At 46.3% G+C, this 19,191-nt stretch overlaps 2 protein-coding genes across 10 annotated transcripts in view; one reads left to right on the top strand and one right to left on the bottom strand.

The window, feature by feature from the left end:
• Window positions 1-2,777, top strand: part of LOC109684537 (angiopoietin-related protein 2) — a 36,988-nt gene extending 34,211 nt beyond the window's left edge. For all 3 annotated transcript variants that reach the window (XM_074053176.1, XM_074053175.1, XM_074053177.1), the window contains one exon: window positions 1,047-2,777. In XM_074053176.1, the coding sequence (XP_073909277.1) occupies window positions 1,047-1,246 (200 nt within the window). In that variant the 3' untranslated portion in view covers window positions 1,247-2,777. The remainder of the gene's footprint in view (window positions 1-1,046) is intronic.
• Window positions 1-19,191, bottom strand: part of Ralgps1 (Ral GEF with PH domain and SH3 binding motif 1) — a 231,255-nt gene that overhangs the window by 119,366 nt on the left and 92,698 nt on the right. For all 7 annotated transcript variants that reach the window (XM_074053171.1, XM_074053168.1, XM_074053169.1 and 4 more), the window contains exon 7: window positions 17,393-17,519. In XM_074053171.1, the coding sequence (XP_073909272.1) occupies window positions 17,393-17,519 (127 nt within the window). The remainder of the gene's footprint in view (window positions 1-17,392; window positions 17,520-19,191) is intronic.

Here is a 19,191-nt window from a genome sequence, read left to right on the forward strand (position 1 = left end):
TGCAGCACTGCCACTTGGTCCTATGGCTTGAGTCATAGTCCAGAAGAAGCCCCAGAAAAATTGGGAACCCTGGAGCATCTGGCACTGATGCTCTCCTCCAACTTTCTGCCTCAGACTGTCTGTGAGTCCCTTACTTAGCTCCCATGACTTTGGCTGGAGCAGGACCACCCCTCCCTATGGAAGGCCCCTTCCTAACTAAACAGCCCAAGTGATAGTGGCTCCTCTTACTCCTCCCATCCTGGGGAGTGATGCCCCTACATGCCTGCTCACACCTTGCCCATGCTTCTTTTTGTTCTGAACTGCTTGTCCTTGGCAACAAAATGCAGCATGATGTGATAATGCCAAGAGTTCCATGGAAATATCTTTCTTTTATGAAATAACACAAAAAGCTACTTGGATGGAATTCAGGATGGGGAGAATAAAAGGGGTATTCCATCTTAAACACTCTCCTTGTCATTCTATAAAGACTCTGGATCCAATCCTTTCAATCCCTACAAATCCCTAAGAAAAGTTCTTTCTCCCTCTCCCAGCCACCACAGGTCATTTTCTCCAGTCTGTGATGGGCAGCACTCTGGGTGCTGCCTCTGCACAGAGTCTCGGCTGTGTTGAACACAGGCTCCCGCTTAATCCTCAGTCATGGACTGGCAGAGTGGCTCAAGTGGTAAGAGCACCTGCCTAGCAAGTGTGAGGCCCTGAGTTCAAACCCCAGTGCTGCCAAAAAAATAAATAAATAAAAACAAAAAACCTCAGTCATCCTATGCAATGAATGTTATTGTTATCCTCCTTTTACAAATGAGAATACAATGGCTGGGAGGGGGAGCCACTTGTCTGCCATCTCACAGCTAGCTCATTATAAAGCCATATCTCAAGGCAGGTCTGAGTGGGCCTGTAGATTAGCCTTTGACCTTTGGTGGGCAGGGTCCACCTCCCAAATGTCCTTGCTCTGATGGCCTCCCAGAGAGGGTCCTGAGGAGGCTCCAAGCCCATGGCAGATGGAGCAGAATTGCTTCCTCTTAGATACTTCCTAACTCCCTTCTCTCTTGCAGGAAACTGTGCCCACTACCAGAAGGGAGGTTGGTGGTATAATGCCTGTGCCCACTCTAACCTCAATGGGGTCTGGTACCGCGGGGGCCATTACCGGAGTCGCTACCAGGATGGGGTCTACTGGGCTGAGTTCCGAGGAGGTTCCTACTCGCTGAAGAAAGTGGTGATGATGATCCGGCCCAACCCCAACACCTTCCACTAAGCCTGCTCCCCTCCTGGTCCTCCTGTGGCCATCACCAGGAGTTGCCCTGGCCATGCAGCCCCAACACAACTCCTTTCCAGTTCACCTTGGGGCTGGGAAGATGGGATGCTGAATTCTGCTTTCCAAAGTCACTGTGCCACATTAACAGAACTGGACTGATAAGAGTGTTTTCTGTCCCTTCTACTTTCCTTCACACCAGACAGCCTTTCAGCTTCCCAGGACAGGATGGGAATACAGGCAACTCTTTCTTTAAATCAATTAAATCCTCCAACAAAAACACAAGTGCAAACACCTTTATTACATACATGTATATGAGCCTCCCTGTGCACTTATGTGCATACCATATGTACGTGCACTTAGATACATATCACATGTGATATGTGTGGACATCTATATGGATTTGCCATATACACCTAAATATTCTATATTTGATTCTCAGATACTGAAGCTGTCACCAACAGTTGTTCTTCAGAGGAAAGCATTTCCTTAATGCTGTGTTACTTGAGTCGAAGGGTAGAACACAGTCTGTGTCGCCCCAATTCAAAGAGTAATCCTTGCATCCACGTGCTCAGATTCTCCCAGGAATGTCTACAAGACTCATCTCTCACATAGGGGTTCCTGGCCTCCCCGCTGAAGAACCCCTCTGGGCACCTAATCAAACTTCAAAATCCCTCTCCCAGTCCATTGTTATACTTTCCCTCTTTCTCAGGACCTCTCCACATCCTTCCACCCAGCTAACCCCTCATTCAGCACCTTCTGAGCCTCAGTCCCTGGCTGCTCACTGGAGTTCGAGGCACCTCTTCTACCTTCTCCCCTTGCCTCTCCTTTTCTGCCACACAGGTCTTTCTTTCCAGGCAAGATTCTTTAGCCTCTGAGGAGGAAACAGTGTGGGCTCAGGTTCTGGCTGGTAAGGTAAAGCCAGGCCAAAGGCAAGACTAGCGGCTGTATAGATTGTGTAGTCACAGTTTTGTATCTTCCATTCATACTTTAGCCTCCACATCATTTTAACCTTCACACAAATAGTAGCCTGCCTTGCCAGAGACACTCAGCTGAAGAGAAGTCACTGCCAGTGTGTTGAGGCCTCCAGATGGCCACAGACCTGAGGTCCCATGCTCAGGTGAACCAGAGTCTGCACCTCATCCCCTGGATGACAGGGCCATGTGAGAGAGAACTGCCCACTTCAATGAGTTGCTGAACTATCAAGGGTCGGTGGACCCTGTGGCTGGTGCACCGCAGCATGGTGCCTTCCTGAGTCCTGCTGGGCTCAGTGCTACTGGGACAATTAACAAGCCAGGGGCAAGAGATGAGTCTGGAAGGTGAGACCCTCCCAGTGGGCATGTGGGCTGGGTGTGTGAGGTGTGGGGCGTTTGGTACTGTCTGCATCTGGGTGCGTGCCTATTACCTCAGCATTTCTCACAGTGTACCATGTAGCATGTTCTGTGTATATAAAAGGGAGGTTTTTTTTTTTAATATATTCCAAGATTATCCTTGTAATGACACAAATCTGCAATAAAAGCCATCAGTGCTATGTGGATGTATCCATACCATTTGTTACTGTTTTAGAATGCCTTCTAGGATCTCATGGATCGGGGCCTCTGTAAGGGGATTCAGCACCAGGGCACACCCCTAAATCTCTAGATCACACTCTGCCCCCTCAGGAGTTCTGTGCCAGCACTTCCAGCCAGTATGGCTCTCTGAAGCCACCTCCTGCATCTAGCTGAGTCCTGGATATCTCTACTGGAACTGCAGAAGCACCTACAGGCAGGGCAGTTAACACCTGAGATACCTCTCCTCCAGGCTGGTCATAAGTACTCAATTGTGGGGGTCAAAACCAAGGTCTTTCTCCTTCTCCTTGCCAAGACTGCTCCTCCTCCACACCAAGCCCATTTGGCCTCGGTGCAGGCCTTCTCTCCTCTCCCCTCACTGTCACAACAGGCTCTCACATAAGAGCTCCAGCTCCCTTGTTCTAACCCAAGTTCCACACTAGCTGCCAGACCTATCTCCTTGTAAAACAAATCTGTCACTTGGAGGATGATTCTAGGCATGACAGGAAACCCCAAAACCAAAAAGAAGACTAAGGGATATGATTTTTTAAAAACACACCAATTCTTCTGTCTTCCCCAAAACAAAACATGACCAAGATTGAAAGGCAAATATCAAACAAGAGAAACATATTTGCCACGTTGCTATTTGTGTTAATTACAAATACAGGATTAATACTCATGCCATACCAAAAGCTTTCAGAATTGGAAAGATACAAACACTGTGAAAGAAAACTTGGTAGAGTACACAAGCACCTTAGATGTCACAAATAAATAAGGAAAGATGTCAACCTCAAAAGGAACCAGGGAGATACATTAAATGAAGGATAAGCCATCACATGTTTACTTCTCAGGTTGGCAAAGATGAAAACGCTGCCAAATCTGCATGTCGAAGAAGGGATCAAAAACATGTACTTCCAGCACTATGGACAGAACTATAAATTGACTCAGTATTTTTGAAGAGTCATTCAGTATATCAAAAACTTAAGTGCATTTATGCCCTTTCTTACTTATGCAGTGTTTCCTTATCACTAAGCAAAACAACCACCAGAGAGATTTTTCTAGTCAGTTGTGGGTAGCGCTTACTACATGATCAGAAGAGAGCTTACATTTTTATTTCACCTTTACATAGCTCTGTAAAGGAGGGATTATTATTCCTACTCTACAGAAGAGGAGTGAAGCAAGGATGCCTTAACAGGAATTAATCCAGAGGGCACTGGGTGTCAGGCCCTGAGCATGAATTCTCCAACCTCCTAGTCAGTTGTTAGGATCACAGTGGAACCTGCATGCTGCTTATGAAAATGTCCCAAACCTTGACACAGACCACAGACACACCCTCCCTACACATCTGGAGAAGACTAGGAGGATGAAGGGAGCAAGAACAAAGGAAAACAAGGTGCATTCTTCTTATTCACTAGTCTTGGGTCCAAGCCCCAAAGCAGACAGCTCTGGGAAGCCAAGCTGGGCAGTGTGAACCACCCTTTTTCTTTTTCATTTGGGATCCAAATGAAAGTCAGCTACGACACCACCAACTATTACCACCTCTCAGCATCTGATCCGTGTCTTATCCAGCCACACCCTAGCCATGTGGAAGAACAAGGAACAAGGTCCTCAGATCTGCAGCCTGCTCTTCCTGGAGTAAACTGGGAAGGAAGAGGTTAGTTCACTAGGCTGCAGCATGGAACAAGAGCATGGGAGATGGGGGGTAAGGGGAAGGCTGTGCTCAGGGGCTCTGAACTGAGTGAGCTGCTCCCTCACCAGCAAACACAGGTAGTCAGCATCCTCAGGTCTGGCCAAGCCAGAGGGTCTCTGACTCTAGCCAGGGATCTTTGTAGGCCCACAATCATACAAGCTCTAACAACACTGAGTTCTTTCTCCAGGTGGGGAGACAGGAGTCGACAAAGCCCAGATGTTCTCAGGACCCAGCCAAACCTCCATATCCCCATTTTGTCCAGTACCTTGAACAGTGATTGATGTTCTCCAAGCAAGCAACACAGAACAGCCCCCCACCGCACCCCTCCCCCCACAGCTTGCCAATTTGAGCAAGATTGAAAGAGAAGCCTGCAGATTACTAAAAGCAGTGGTGATGAGAGTTTGCCATTTTTGGAATCCACAGACCCTCTGGGAGTTCAGGGGTCCTCCCTGACCTCCTAGACCACCTCAACTGTTTCAGTCTTGTTGAGATTCTCGTTATAGTAAGAGAAACCCAGGCAACTAGATTAAACAAAAAGGAGCATGTTTCAGGGGCAACAGATATAAAGAGGCACTCATTCTGCCTCAGTTTTATGTGAGACTCCAAAAGCTAGGGACAAAATAATAGCTGCCCAGGATCCCCCATTCCAGAACAAGGTGCAAAGCCATTCTGCAAAGGGATGCCCCAAGTGGGTTCTGCAGCATTAGCCAATGCCCCCTTAAGTTCTGCATGAGCAGTGCAGGGAAAGGATCCTGGAGTTGGGGGAGAGTGAGTTGTCCTTATGATGTCTGCCCCACCACAGGGAAGGCAAACGTCCTCTCACCCCAAGTCAAGTAACAGGAATGTCAAAGAATCATTCCCAGATTCTGGAACGAGCGAACATGGGCAGCACTGACCTGGGCCACAAGCCAAAGGCCCAAGCACCGGAGCAGTGAGAAGTGAGAGATACTGGAATCACAGGGCCAGAGGACAGCCTGGATGGGGCGTGGGGGCCAGGGCAGCAAGCACTGGAGCCAAGCTCAGCTGGAAAGCAGCATCCTGCCACCAAGCAGCTGGGTCAGAAGCGCCCACAGGAAACTGAAGCAGCACAAAGCAGGGAAACACTGTGCACTGGACACAAGTTCTGGATTAGGACTGAGCCACCACAGAAGATGGGCCATTTCCACACTTCCTGTACTTTCCCTGCTCAAACCCCAAGGGCAAGAGATTGTGAGGGCAGTAGAACTGCTTAGAATCCAATGAAGAGGCTGACCTCAAGCCCTGCCCAACTCCAGGTCCACAAGACTGGCTGGCTTTAGGAATTCAGAAGTGATTACTACACAGAACCGTCTGGATGGTGACATTGTTAGAGGAACTGAGTTTTGTCATGCCTGACACCAGGAAGATCAAGGGGCCTTTCTCAGCTTCAAGTGGAAAAGAACTTGTCCACAGAGCAAGCTTGAAAGGACACTGGAGAAAAATGAGGTTAGTTTCTTCTTACACCTGGCTGAGTCCAGCTCATTAAAAAAGCTGGTTATATAAGGACACAAGGTAGCTCCTTGAGACGATGGGCAGGGATGCAGCTGGGCCTCATGAGGGCCAGGAACCAGAAACTCCTGGAAGGCCTTCAGGAATCAAGGCAGCAGCCTTCTCCACCCCCCCTCCTCTCTCTTCCTGCAGGGTTTCTTTCTGGGTTTCTCACTGTGCATCCATCTGCAGTCTATTCTCACTACTCATCCCCATGCACATCACAGACAACATTCCTGAGCTCATGTGTCCTCCTGGTCTGAGCGCCAGCACTTCTACATTCCAATGTTAACAGAGATCAGACTGGCCAGGCTGGGTGTCCACCCAATCCTAGGGGCTCTGGCCTTGAAGCATATCTGGGTGGAAAGAACCCTGCTGCTGGGGAATGATGCCCTGTGAGAGGCTAGGGAATTGCCACGTTCCCAGAGAAGGAGGAGTCACAGACTGAGTCTCTATCCAAAAAGGTATTTAGACTATACTCCAGCTGTTGTTGGCACCCATCTTCTCTGGGGAACCATAATTTGCCAGCTAGATGGATTCCATCCCATTTCTCATCAGCCCTCCCCTGTTGGCCCCTGCCCTCTCCTGGAAAGAACATTCATCCTTTCAGGCCCAGATGGGTCACTAGACATGGCACCTGGCTATGCCCTGAAGGGCCTCTCCTGCTTTTCCTTATATGCTGGATTGTGCAATAGTCTTTCCAGGTATAAGGAGCAACAAGGTCCCCATAACTGGGGTCTTCCTAGCTATCTTTTGCTCTGAATAACACTAACACCATCTACCATTTTCCATGTGCCAGGCAGTACACATCTCTAGATTCTTACAATAACCCTAGGAGGTGAGTCCTTTAATTATCCTCTCTTAAACATAGAAAACCGAGGTTGAAATGAAAGTGATCTACCCAGTAGCCTCAGGCACTCAGAACTTGAACTCAGGTTAGTCTGATTCCTGAACTCCCGCCTCTGTAGCATACACCTCTCCACCCAAGGAGGAAAGGACCCACCAAGGTTCCCACTCCACTCTATCACCACTCACTACTGTGCCTGGGAACCATAAAAGCATGCAGCCTTCTGCCCACAGGAGTGGTCAGCCCACCTGGCTGTGCCAGTCTATAGCTGTCTGCCTGGTTTACCTCAGAGTAGTTTGCACAGAATAATAGGACAGTGATGGAGAACATTTCACAGTTTCTTGGGCCTTCCAACCCTTTGCCAAAATAAAAGCTGTTAGGCCCTATCTTTCTCCTCTTCCTCCTGCAGGATAGAGAGCCACTTGTCCTACACCCTACAGACTCAGTAGCCCACGCTTTGGCACTCAGAGTGTTCCACTTGTGGCTTGTCTAGCTATCACCTTGTGTACCAGTTCTTTCTGAACCAAGCCCTGGCCCACATCATCTGGTAACCGGGTCCTGGTTGTGATCACTCATCTCCTACCTCCATGCCTCCAAGCCTGGGGCCTGTTAACTGTAGTGTTTCTCAGATCCCAGAGTCAGGCCAGAACCAGTCTTAGCCTGGGATTCTGCCCCTTGTGGACACATACCTCAGTACAAACCATCCTTGAGACATTCAAGTACCCTGTTCTCCCGACCTGGGGTGGCCTGGGCCAGCTTAGCCCGTACATGGGAGCCCAGACACAGATTATTCCTCTCATCTGTGCAACTTCCTAAAGTACTTCAATGTGTGGCTCCTCTCAGGCAGGTGGCAATCTGGCTGTCCCCTACCCTGCTTACTGATGGTCATGATGAATCTTTCTCTGTGGGTGGGTCAAGAGGAGTTTCCTACCCCTGCTGCAGTGTGTCCTGAAGCCAAGTGACATCTCAGGATGGGGGGTGAGGGCTCCTTGTGCACATTTGTCCTGAGCCGCAGCAGAGCTGGAAGTAGCCCAGAGCCTGGAAGGGTGGCTCTTGTAGGATGAATGGAATTAGAATTCCCTTCCGGAGCCATGTGATGACAGAGGCCTACACCACGGTCATCCCAATAAGGGGAAAGGATTAGAGGAAGCATGCAGGCCCAAGGCAAGTGCACCAGGCATGAATTTAGATTGACCTCCTCTCCATGGAAATGCAAAGCCGGGCAGCCTTTCTTCATGGATGAGGACAGTGTAGGCTGTGCTGGGGACACACTGACAAGGATTAGGACAGATATCCAGGAAGTAGAGGTCGAGGGAGAGGGCAGCTGATCACTTTGGCAGGAGGCTTGAAGACCTGGCTGCCTAACCAAGGACTAGAGAGAAGTGATGAGTGCAGGCGCCATCCTCCACTCTGTCATCTTCTGCCTCTCATTTCAGTATAAATAAAAGCTAGCAGGCAGTATCTGGGTGGAGAGTATGAGGAAGCAGGTGTGTCCACACTGTGAGAAGAAGGCCACAGTTGCCTTCTCAGAAGATATCCCAGCAGTGGTTACCATAAAACCACAAAGTCTCTGCCCTGGAGGTTCCATGACTAGCCTCCAAGTCTCAGAATGCTCTTGACAGTTGAGCAGGGACACAGGTAGAGGATGGTCCCCTGTAAAAGGAGAAAAGCAGAAACCACCTCAGTGATCAGCTGCAGCATGGCTGCAAGATCAATACACACCTCCAAGAGCCAATGAGTCACCCATGGACCTGCGAGTACCACACGGCCATAGGGAAGGAGCGAGTTCTATGTCTGATACCACTGAGTAGGACCTATGGCTGTAAGTGAGGGAAAAAAAAGGTACAAAACAATATGCATAAAGTTCTCCCAGATAGGTTAGAAAGAGCACGTACACTCATGGGTTGGATGAAATATCTGGAAGGGTGCGTGCCCCAGCTCTTAGCAGTGGTGCCTCCAGGAAGGAGCAGAGGAAGAGTATGATTTTCACTTTTTGCTTCATATACTTCTTTTTATTGGGAATGATCTTTAGCAATGTGTTAGTTTTGTAGTTTTTAAAACAATGAATGGGAGCTTAACGTCATTCCTGAGCCTTTCTGAGTGGCCTCATGGTATTGACACTCCCTCATTTCCCCTAGAAGTCCTAGGGGCCTCTGCAGACCAGGGCCCAGCATGCACTTGGCAGCAAACACACCTTTCTGAGGGTAACCTTCCAGGCCTTAACTAGTCACCCACAGTCACCTTCCTTCCTTACAGACCTGCAAAAACTTATCACCTCTCAAAGTGGTAACCACCCGTTGGCCTATAGAATTCCCCCTCAAAATCAGCTTTTGGGAGAGGTCCAGTGCTTCCTGCTGCTCTGGGGACCAATCTTAAGAGTTTCTGTGTGTGGGGTGTGACAGTTGATTTTGTCCCAATACAGACTGAGCAACAAAGTATAGTTAATGTGTGGCAATGATAAAGGCTGTATAATGTACAACTTTATCTATAATTGCTGTGTGACAAATACTCCCAATCTGGCAACTTACAACAGTGAACCTTTATTATCTTCTAGTTTCTGGGTCTTAGGTAGGTGTCTCTGACTCAAGGTCTCTCATGAGACTTTAGTCAAGCTGTTGGCTGGGGCTGCAGTCTCACATGAAGGCTCACCTTTGGGCAGAATCTAATTCCATACTCCCTCTGTGGTTGTTGACAGGCTTTGATCCCTTGACACATAGCCTCTCTTCATAGGACTGTCAAGCACATGACAGCTGGATTCCCCAAGATGAGTAACCCAAGAGAGAGTAAGACCAAGTACTTTACTGTAGAAGGCACAGTATTTTTCTAAGCTCATCTCCAATATGAGTTGCCTTTAACACAAATCTTATTTATACTTTGCAGCTCTGAATTAACCTAAAAACAGTGCCTTCCTTAGAGGAAGGAGTACTGGGGTACTAACTGAGATGATGTACCAGAAGAACCAACATGATCAATACTAATCCAGTATTACTACCCAATAATATTATAATTAGTCCAATAATTATACTTACTGGATTAATACCAATAAGCATTATTGTTAATTTCTAATTAGAGATCCAAAGACTCCAAGGAAGTCTGTGGAGAACAGACACCCTACTGAGAATACACACCTTCTCTTGCGCACGATGGACTTATACCCTTACCTATCGTGGGAGGTCAGCCAAACCTGCCCCAGAGAAAAGTTGATGGCAAGTCCTTTCTATGCCTCAGAAGGAACACAGGGATAAGATTCCCCACTCTTGGCAGCAAGGTCTGCCCCAAAGGACTCCTTTCCTGACCTCCATGTTTTCCTCTCACTGTTTATCTCCATGGAGACAGAGATGTTGAAAGGAGGATGCACTAGTTAAGGCTGGGTGGAACCCCAGCCGTGAGGTCTTGAGTTAAACAATTATGTTGGATAAGTCATAGGTCAAATTGTGGATTTTTTTTAAATTCATTTTAGAAATAACATCCACTAGCCTTTTGTAAGTACTGAAAAAAATTATGAAGTCCCAGAGAAATGTGGATCTTAAAGTACCAAATCCTGAAGTTGCACAAGTAAAGGCAATCTTTTCCCTTCTGTAAGAGAAAGAGTCAACGCAATGGAGGACTGCCTTTGAGATCACTCTGTTGATTGAGAGCATGTCTGAATCTGGGATCTGAGAGAAGCTTTTCCCTGCTTGATGGATCCCAGAGAGGGTTGATGCCTACAGTTAGGGAAAGGGAAACTTGATCAGGGGCTCTCCCAGACCAGGCAGGGCAGCACTTCAGCACATGGATATCAGGGCAGACAGGAAAGATGACAGGAGCATGGCCCATGGCTCTGTAGACAGGCATGCCAGAATCCAGGCTTAGGCTTTCTTAGAGGTACTGACATCCCTTATCCATTCCTAGGTCTTGCTGTCCCAGCTGAGGAGGAAGAAACTTGGCTCCACATGGGGAGTGTGGCAGAGAAGGCAGGAGGTGACCAGTGGGAGTGATCAGAGATATAGGGCCAGGCACTCAGCAGAGGCACCAGCAACAAAGAGGAAGAAGCTATGGAACAACTGAGTATTCCCGGGGGATCCATGACAACACATGGGTGGGAACTGAAAAAAAGGCTGGGTTTCCTGCACCTGGAATGGAATATTTTCAGTTGGACATTAAAGAAAAGAACTACCATAAATGCTGGCCAACTTGGGGTCACTTGGACAAATATTTGCTAACCCTGATGTGGGTGCTATTGGATTTGGTTGGAGGCTAGTGGCCTTCGCCAAAGGGGCAGCAGTCCCTCAGATGCCCATCTCAGGAACTTGGGAAGCAGCAGCTCAGACAGCATCACCCGCCCCATCCTCCTGGGCTCGCTCTTTCACCTCTGCTTTAGAGGCACCATGTTCAGATACACCCATGGATTCTTAAAGCCCAAATGAGGGGCATGCCATGTGTCCCCATTTAGTATGAGGGTTTTGCTCACAGACAACTGTCTTAGGTCTTTCCAAGACTTTGCTTTTAAAATAAACTGTTTGCAAAAGTCTCCTCTCTCCCAGCACTTTCTGAAGCATAGTGATTCATCACAGGCTTATGCATAATCCCCCAGAAGCTCTTCCCTCCACCAATCAGACCTGGAGGCCACTCACTGAGTTGCAGCTAAGACGATGGTTGCAAAATCCAAATCCAATTCAGTAGTGCCCTCACTTAAAATCCTTGCATGGCTCCCTGCTGCCCTGGGTCAGGTTGGAGTCTGAGCTCCCCACTCCCTGTGTCCAGCTCCTCCCTCCCACCCTAGCTGCTTCTCATGATACCTTCCTCCTCATTCTTCACTCTCCAGCCAGTTTCAAACACACATTTTCCCACTTCAGGGCTCTTGCACAAGCTGTCTCATCTTTTTGAGGAAGCTCACTTCCCCACCTCACACCCAGTCTGTTCATCCTTTAGGACTCCACTTTCTCCAGAAGACCTTTCCTGGTACCCCCAGCCTGGGTGGGGTGCCCTGTATTCTCCTTTGCCTCTCTCTTCATAATGCTCAGCTCACTTCTCCTTTCTTCTTCACAGCCAGGGTTCACAGCTGGAGTGTGAGCTCCAGAGGGACAGTGGTGGTGTGTGACTGACCCACACAAGTGCCCTCTGGACAGTTAGTGGCAACAGGGAAAGCACGGGCTGTGCAGCGGGGCTGGTGGGGCTGCCCTTGGGCTTACAGCAGGAGCCCCATGCTGACCTTGCTGTTCTGGGGATCTGGGGCATCAGGGTCTCTTTTGACCAATGGCCACTTCTTTTTGAAAGTCCTTTTTCAGGTGTCTGACAGTTTAGCCCTGTGTGTTTTATACTTGTAAACAACTTGCCTTTGTTTTAAACTTCAGAATTTATATTTGAAAATGAAGGCTTACTTTAAAAGAAAAGGTTTGCTTGTTTGAAGGAATAATTTAGGTTCTAGAAATTTCCCTCACTACTATAGACTTGGGTAAATTTACCAAGAATGTCTAAATGTATTCTTACTATTCAGAACTGTCAGGATGCCTAATTTTTTGTTCCTTGAGAGATCACAATTTTCCACACAGCTATGGTACTTTTAAAATCACCTCTAAAGCATTCAAAATCCATCACATTCCTAATTTTATTTAGTTGTTTCCTGGAAGGAATAATAAGTTGTGAAAACCAAACACCCTTAAATCAGCACAGCTATTTAGAAATAAGAGGTGCTGCCCCTTTTCCAAGCTCTTTGCCTGTGTTTGTTATCACTTCAAATGGAACTGGATGTTTTTGGGAAATGCTGTCACACAAAGTTACATGCAAATAGTTGACCTGACTATTTCCCAATACTACTGTCACACTCTGAAGTAATTTGGGGAAAAGTGATTCAAAGAAACTCTTATTTTTTAAATGTAATGTTTTCCCCTTCATGTGTTTTAAGTCATGTTTCACAAGGAACTCAGGACACCAAAGTGCAGCCAACTGGCTCTCAAGTCTGCAGTAAAGGAGCTGAAAACACACACTCACGTGGAGGTTAGGACCACAGAAGGACAGCGAGGCGTCTTTACAGTGGAGAGCCTCAGGAATCAGTTAGCACAGAACCTTCTGCAGTGTGTTAAGAGAACTCTTATGAAAAGAAAACCCACATTTGCCATCGGAACCAAGTAGCTGCTGAAGCAGCAAGCAAGGCCTCAAGCAGTGGTACCAGTGGAGCAGCCTGAAATGTCAGGACTGACCGAACGTTCCTCCCAGAGAGCAACTCCCTCCCACCCAGGAGGAAAGGCCTGCTGCAAGGACATTGCCAGGGAAAAACAAATGGCTTCAGACATTTTTTCCTATATTGCACTTTCCAGGAATTATGTAACACTCCTCTTTAGATAAACAAACCCATCCTGTCAGGTTGGGTTTTCAATAGGAATCCAGGATTGAAACCACAACCTGGATCTGGACAAGGTCTATCCAGGATCATTAGACAACAGGTGGAGAGGACCCTGAGGACAGAAGGCCTGAGGGTACTTCAAAAGGAGATCTTGCTTTATGTTTTTTATGGAAACCATGGAGCCCAAGGTCCTCCTGTTCTTCCCCTCTGATTTGTATGTGTCGGGGTCATTCTGCTGCATATGAGAACTGCAGTCTACCTGGGACAGGAACACAGCCAAGCGGGCTTGCTCACAGCCAGAGTAGGAAGGCCAAGCTAGAGAGTGGAGACCTCTGGAAGCTCTGGGAAGCCCCCGCCAGGGAGAACAGCTGAGATGAGGTGATCCAGGACAGGCAGGGCTGTATCTGTTCAGACTCTCTGAGTGGCAAGGGCCCCAAGGCTGGCACAGGCTGACCAATGCTTTGTGGTAAACAACAGAGAGCATCACAAGAAAGGGCAGAGTGCATTCATCCAGTTTATACGGTGCCTAGCAAAGGTCTCCCACAAGTCACAGATGGCAGAGGACACACAGGTGGCAGCTGCAAGGGAGGGGTAGGAAAACAGTGACCGGAACAGTGGTAATAGGAAGTCAAGAGAGGGCAATGTCCAGAATTTAGGGCTTACAGCCAGCCCATCTGGGCCTAAACCTGGCTCTGCCACTTTCTGGTTATGTGATCCCAGGCAGCTTCTCAGTGCCTGCGCTATCGTGAGCATTCAATGAGATCAGGCATTCAGATGCCTCACAAAGTGCTAGATGCAGAGGGCAGACAACACACAGCAGCTCTTTAGCCATGCTGGAGCACCTCCAACTACTTAAGCCAGAGGATGGAAGCTGGGCATGGTGACACATACCTATAATCCAGCACTCAGGAAACACAGGAAGGAGGATAGTGAGTTCAGTACCAGCCTGAGCTACATAGCAAGCTCAAGGCCCTGTCTCAAAAAAATAAGATAAACAATAGCTACTCTCGGCCTAATGCCACCAACCTCATCTCCCATTTGACAGCAGCCCACAAGTGGACTTGGGAGCAGGCACACATCAACATGCTCTTCCTCTCTGGACCCAAGATGTTGGCCTGCCAGCCACCAAGTAGAAAGGCAAGGAGTCTATGTCCAGTGGAAGGTGAGAACGAGGAAAGGATGAGACAGCACAGAATGAAATTCGATTCAATAACACAGAGCAAGATTTAACACAGGTGAGAGCGCATGCCTATGACAAGGTGAGATCTTGCAAGACTCAAGCCTAAGTCACAGCAACTGAAAATATTAAAATCTAAAATACAGTGGAAGGGTCACGCAATAAATGCAAATGAAAAATAAAACAGATGTCCCACAATTTATAACAAAGAAGTAAAAGCAAGTAACAAGTGGAAGCAAGGTCATTTGCATGTGGCATTTTACAGTGAATCTACAAGTGTAATAAACATCTGTGTACCAAACACACAAGGCAGCAGCACTAGAAATGCTAGGTGATGCTAACATGTATTTCTGTGCTTGACAGACCAAATTGTCAAAAATTAATGATTTGAATGTCATAGTGCAATTTTAGAGACTACACCTTCTTTCCCAACACCCATGAAACTTGCATAAAAACTGATAATATATTAAGCTACGAGAAAAATCTCATATTTAGAAGATTCTAGAAAGCATTTTGTCACATAATTCTAAACCAATGTAAGACCATTAAAGAAAAACTATTTTTTAAAAAACCTATCCATTCATAGCAGTGTGAGTTGTAATGGCCCCAAATTGAAGACCACTCAAATGTCCACTGAATGAATGAACAAATAAAATGCAGCATATTTATACCAATGGAAAGTCACTTGGTGACAAGATGGAATGGAGGACTGATCAGAATCCAGCACAGAGGAGTTTTGAAAACATGCTAGCAGAAGGGAAGCCAGTCACAAAAGACAACAAGTCACGTGGTACAACGTACATGAAATTTCTAGAACACGCAAATCTATGAAGACAAAAAGTAGATTAGTGGTCTTAGGGCTGGGAGTTGGGGTTGGGGCTAGAAGGAAATGGGAGTGACTACTAATGAGTTGGGAGCTTCTTTCTAGAGTGATAAAAATGTTTTTAAATTGACTCTGGTGATGGCTGCACAACCCTGTGAATATACTAAAAATGTTGAATTGTTGGATTACTTATTAATTATGTTTACAATAAATCTGTTAGGAAAAAAATCTCAAGTCCTCAAAAACTTTTTTAAAACCACGGAGCAAAACTTGAATAAAAGAAAAACTGAAACTGCAATTACAGAATATTTGAAGACTATCACTGAGAACATTATATATCAAAATATGTAGGATGCAACAAAAGCTACAATTAGAGGAAAATTAATAACCCTGTTTTTCATATTAACATGAAAAGAACTATATACATATATATAGTCCATATTTCATCAGACTTAAATGTCATCTATTACTAGGTATAACTTTCATATATAACTAAGAAAAATTGCTGCCAATTAAACAATGCTACAATGCTTTATCATCAATTGAAAGATAAATCCTAATTTCAGAGGTGCTAAAATATGGAGAGAAGAGCAGGGTATGGTGGTGCGTGGCTATAATCTCAACTATTCAGAAGGTGGGGATCAGAAGGATCATGGTTTAAGGCAAGCCCAAGCAAATAGTGAAACCCCATCTCAACAAACAAGTCAGGCATGATGGTATACATCTGTATCCCAGCTATGCAGGAGATGCAGGTAGGAGAATCGCAGTCCCAGTCCAGCTCTGGGCAAAAATTGAAGACCATATCTGGAAAAACAACTAAAACAAAAAAGGGATGGGAGATGTGTTTTAACTGTGGAGCACCTGCCTAGCAAGCATGAGGCCCTGAGTTCAAATCTTAGTACTGCCAAAAAAAATGTGGAGAGGAAAGCACATCTTACATGACCTATCAATAAATAAACCTTTTTGGAAGGCCAATGAACAATTAAAAAAAAAAAAAAAAGGAAAAGCAAAAATATAATCTCTTAGGAACACAAATGAAATTTTAACCATAGAGAGAGAGGCTCAAACACAAAACAACATTACAAAGTACACAATGACCAAAGAAATTATATGTGGAAAACATTTGGATCAAACAGTTCCCTGCTGAAAAATAAAATTCCCAAGCTGGCTTTAAAGTGATCAGGAAATCTAAATAAAGAATGCTCACGGAAGAAGTTTTAAAAGTTGTCAAAAATGTATCTCAAAAAAAATTGTACCAGACCTTTGCAAGTATCAGTAGTTACTTCTATAAAACCTTACTTTACTTTATCATGAAAACTGTTTTAGATCAAAAAGAGGATAAAAAAATCTTTTTTCTAAAATGAGCAACAAGAAGCATTTTGTACTTATCAAATTGGCAAAGATAAAAATAAAGAAATAAAAAATAAAAAAAGCAAATGCCCAACATTTGTGTGTGGGCATCTCCTGCTGACAAGCGTGTAGGTTGACACGACCTACCTGAGGAGCACCATGAGCACACACACAAAGAGGCAGGTGCACGTCTGTGCATATGTTCTGACCCAGACCCACCTTTCTGGAATTTACCGCAAAGTAACAATAAGAGTAAAGAGAGTGTTGTCAATAAGATGCTCATTGCAAAAATGAAGAACCAATTTAAACAGTCAATGTTAAAGAGCAGAATCAAGCTGGACAAATCCATTTGATGGGACCGAGCCACAGCACAGAAATGTAGATAATAACATGAGGTGTTCACAATAGAGCAAACGTATATGTTTTATATATGCCCAAATGAATAAGAAATAATATTAACTTCTCGTCGTAATTCTTTACAATGAGTATGCAATATTTTCTAACCAGAAAAAGTAATAATTGCTATTAAAGTTTTATTTGTACAACAGTGCTCAGAGAAACAGAACACAGGGTGGTTTGTGCCTGGGTTCCCCAGTTTGGGGGAAGACCATCATGGGGACCCCCCTGAGCTACAGCCTGGGGTGGAATGGGGGGCTGGGGTTCTCAGATCACGTGTGTAAGAGGCAAAGCATCCCTGGTTTCTGCCCCTCATCAATATTCCCATCCTGGGAAGTATCAGCAGTTTGTTCCAACCCAAGGAGCCAACCATTGCCTCTTTATCGATGATCCCTGCTGCTTCCTGGAAATTTCTCAACTAGAAACTATAAAAACATCTTATTTGGCACTTAGCATGTTGCTCAAAAAATTAAGGCAATTCAGATTCCTACCTAGATAGGGAATGCTGGGCGCCATCTTAAGGCTTCGGATATACTCCCGCGTTCGCTTATAATTATCTTCCTTGGACATCAGGTAGTCCAATTTCTCAAAGGTGGTCTTGTCTTTTCGATTCAAAAGCTGGAATGAGAAGAAATTACAGAATATGAGAGAGAAAAGAAATAAACTAGAGGAGTTAAACGGAGAGGAGAGCGGTGAACAAAGAATGAAAGGAAGCATCTGAAATGGTGAGATGGGAGAGAGACCGGAGGTTTCATGGCCTCTATCTTGTCATTTTCACAGAACCTCATGTAGAAGAGAGCCCCCAACACTACCTAGCTTGATGTTCTGCATGATGCACTGATGTTTATGGGGCTCAGAGAGTGATGCCAATTGCTCAGGGTGACATGAAGAGCTATTTCACAGCAGTAAGAGGTCTCTTTCCCAGAGTCCACAGCTACTGGCCCTCCCCTCAACATCTCCAGGGCAGAAGGCTCCAGGACCTTTCACACAACTCATACGGGCACTGCCACATGGACACATCCAGGACAAAACTCCAACCTAGGCTGTCTCCTCCAGATTCCCCAGCATCTGCCTGTGTCGTAACTCACTAGGCCTGGTGCTGCAATGAACAAAGGCAGTCTTCTTTTCCTTAAGCAGTCATCTTAAGTAACTCAGTGACCTAATTAAGCAACTCAGGGTGAGCAGGTACCCACAGCCTGAGATGAGAAAAGCAAGCTCCTTGGTGACTGAGCTCTCCAGTGTGTGAAGCTAGTGACCTGGGAGAGGGTGGCTCAGTGTACACACTGGGAAGGCAGGAGTAGAAACCAGAACCCCTGGTGTTCGAGACTTCATGCTTAGTTGTGGTTGTCCTGGATGTCCCAAGTCAAGGCACACTGCTAGGAAATGACAACAAATCTCCTCAAATACAATGGCTTTAAGGAAAGGAGTCTGGGCTGGGAGGTCAGGCTTGAAAAGAGGGGCAGGAGTAGGTCCACCAGGGAGAGCTGGCTTTGGTACACCATGTAGCTGATGCTGGGAGCTCCCCAAGTCTAGCTGCCAGGGCCCAGTGCTCCTGGAATTGGAGATTATATGGCTAAACCTGGGAGCGTAAATGTAATGAAACCCAGACCTGGAGCCTCCCTGGCCATGGGTGGTCTTGAGATCCTAGTGGCCTGTGCAGGACCCAGACCAACAGACTGGCCACATATATCATGCTGTGTTCAACAGCACCACCATGCACCAAAGAAAAGTGGGAAAATGACTGCCCAGTAGTGAATCTCCTGGGACCTGGGTCTGCAAATCCCAAACTCAGGCCACATCTGGTACACAAGGGTGTCAGGCTGCTTTGGGCAGACCCTGCCCGATTCCTGTACCCTCATTCTTTGGAGCCAGAGGATGCAGCCCTGAGACAATCCACTGTACATGAGCAGTGACAGCTGATGGATTTCAGAAAAGAGAGGCAGAAGAATAAGCTGAAAGAAAGGTTCCAGTGCTGAAGAAGTTAGAGAATGAAAAGCAAGCTTTTCTTCTCCCATGAAGAAATTCAGGACATATCAGTACGAGGATATTACACAGATGCTATGAGCAGCAGATGCTTAACTGGTTTGCTAATCTGAGGCTGTTATTCATTACAGTAACAAATGGACAGAAAATAACACCATCTTTCATTAGCTATTTGTAAAGCACTGTCTATACAACCCATCTGATCTTTATTCATATGTGCATACAATGCTTGGGTCATTTCTCCCCCCTGCCCCCACCCCCTTCCTTACCACTCACTCCGCCTCCTCCCTCTCCCCCCCCACCCCCT

The sequence above is a fragment of the Castor canadensis genome, chromosome 13, assembly GCF_047511655.1.
Source record: "Castor canadensis chromosome 13, mCasCan1.hap1v2, whole genome shotgun sequence".
NCBI classification, from domain to species: domain Eukaryota; kingdom Metazoa; phylum Chordata; class Mammalia; order Rodentia; family Castoridae; genus Castor; species Castor canadensis.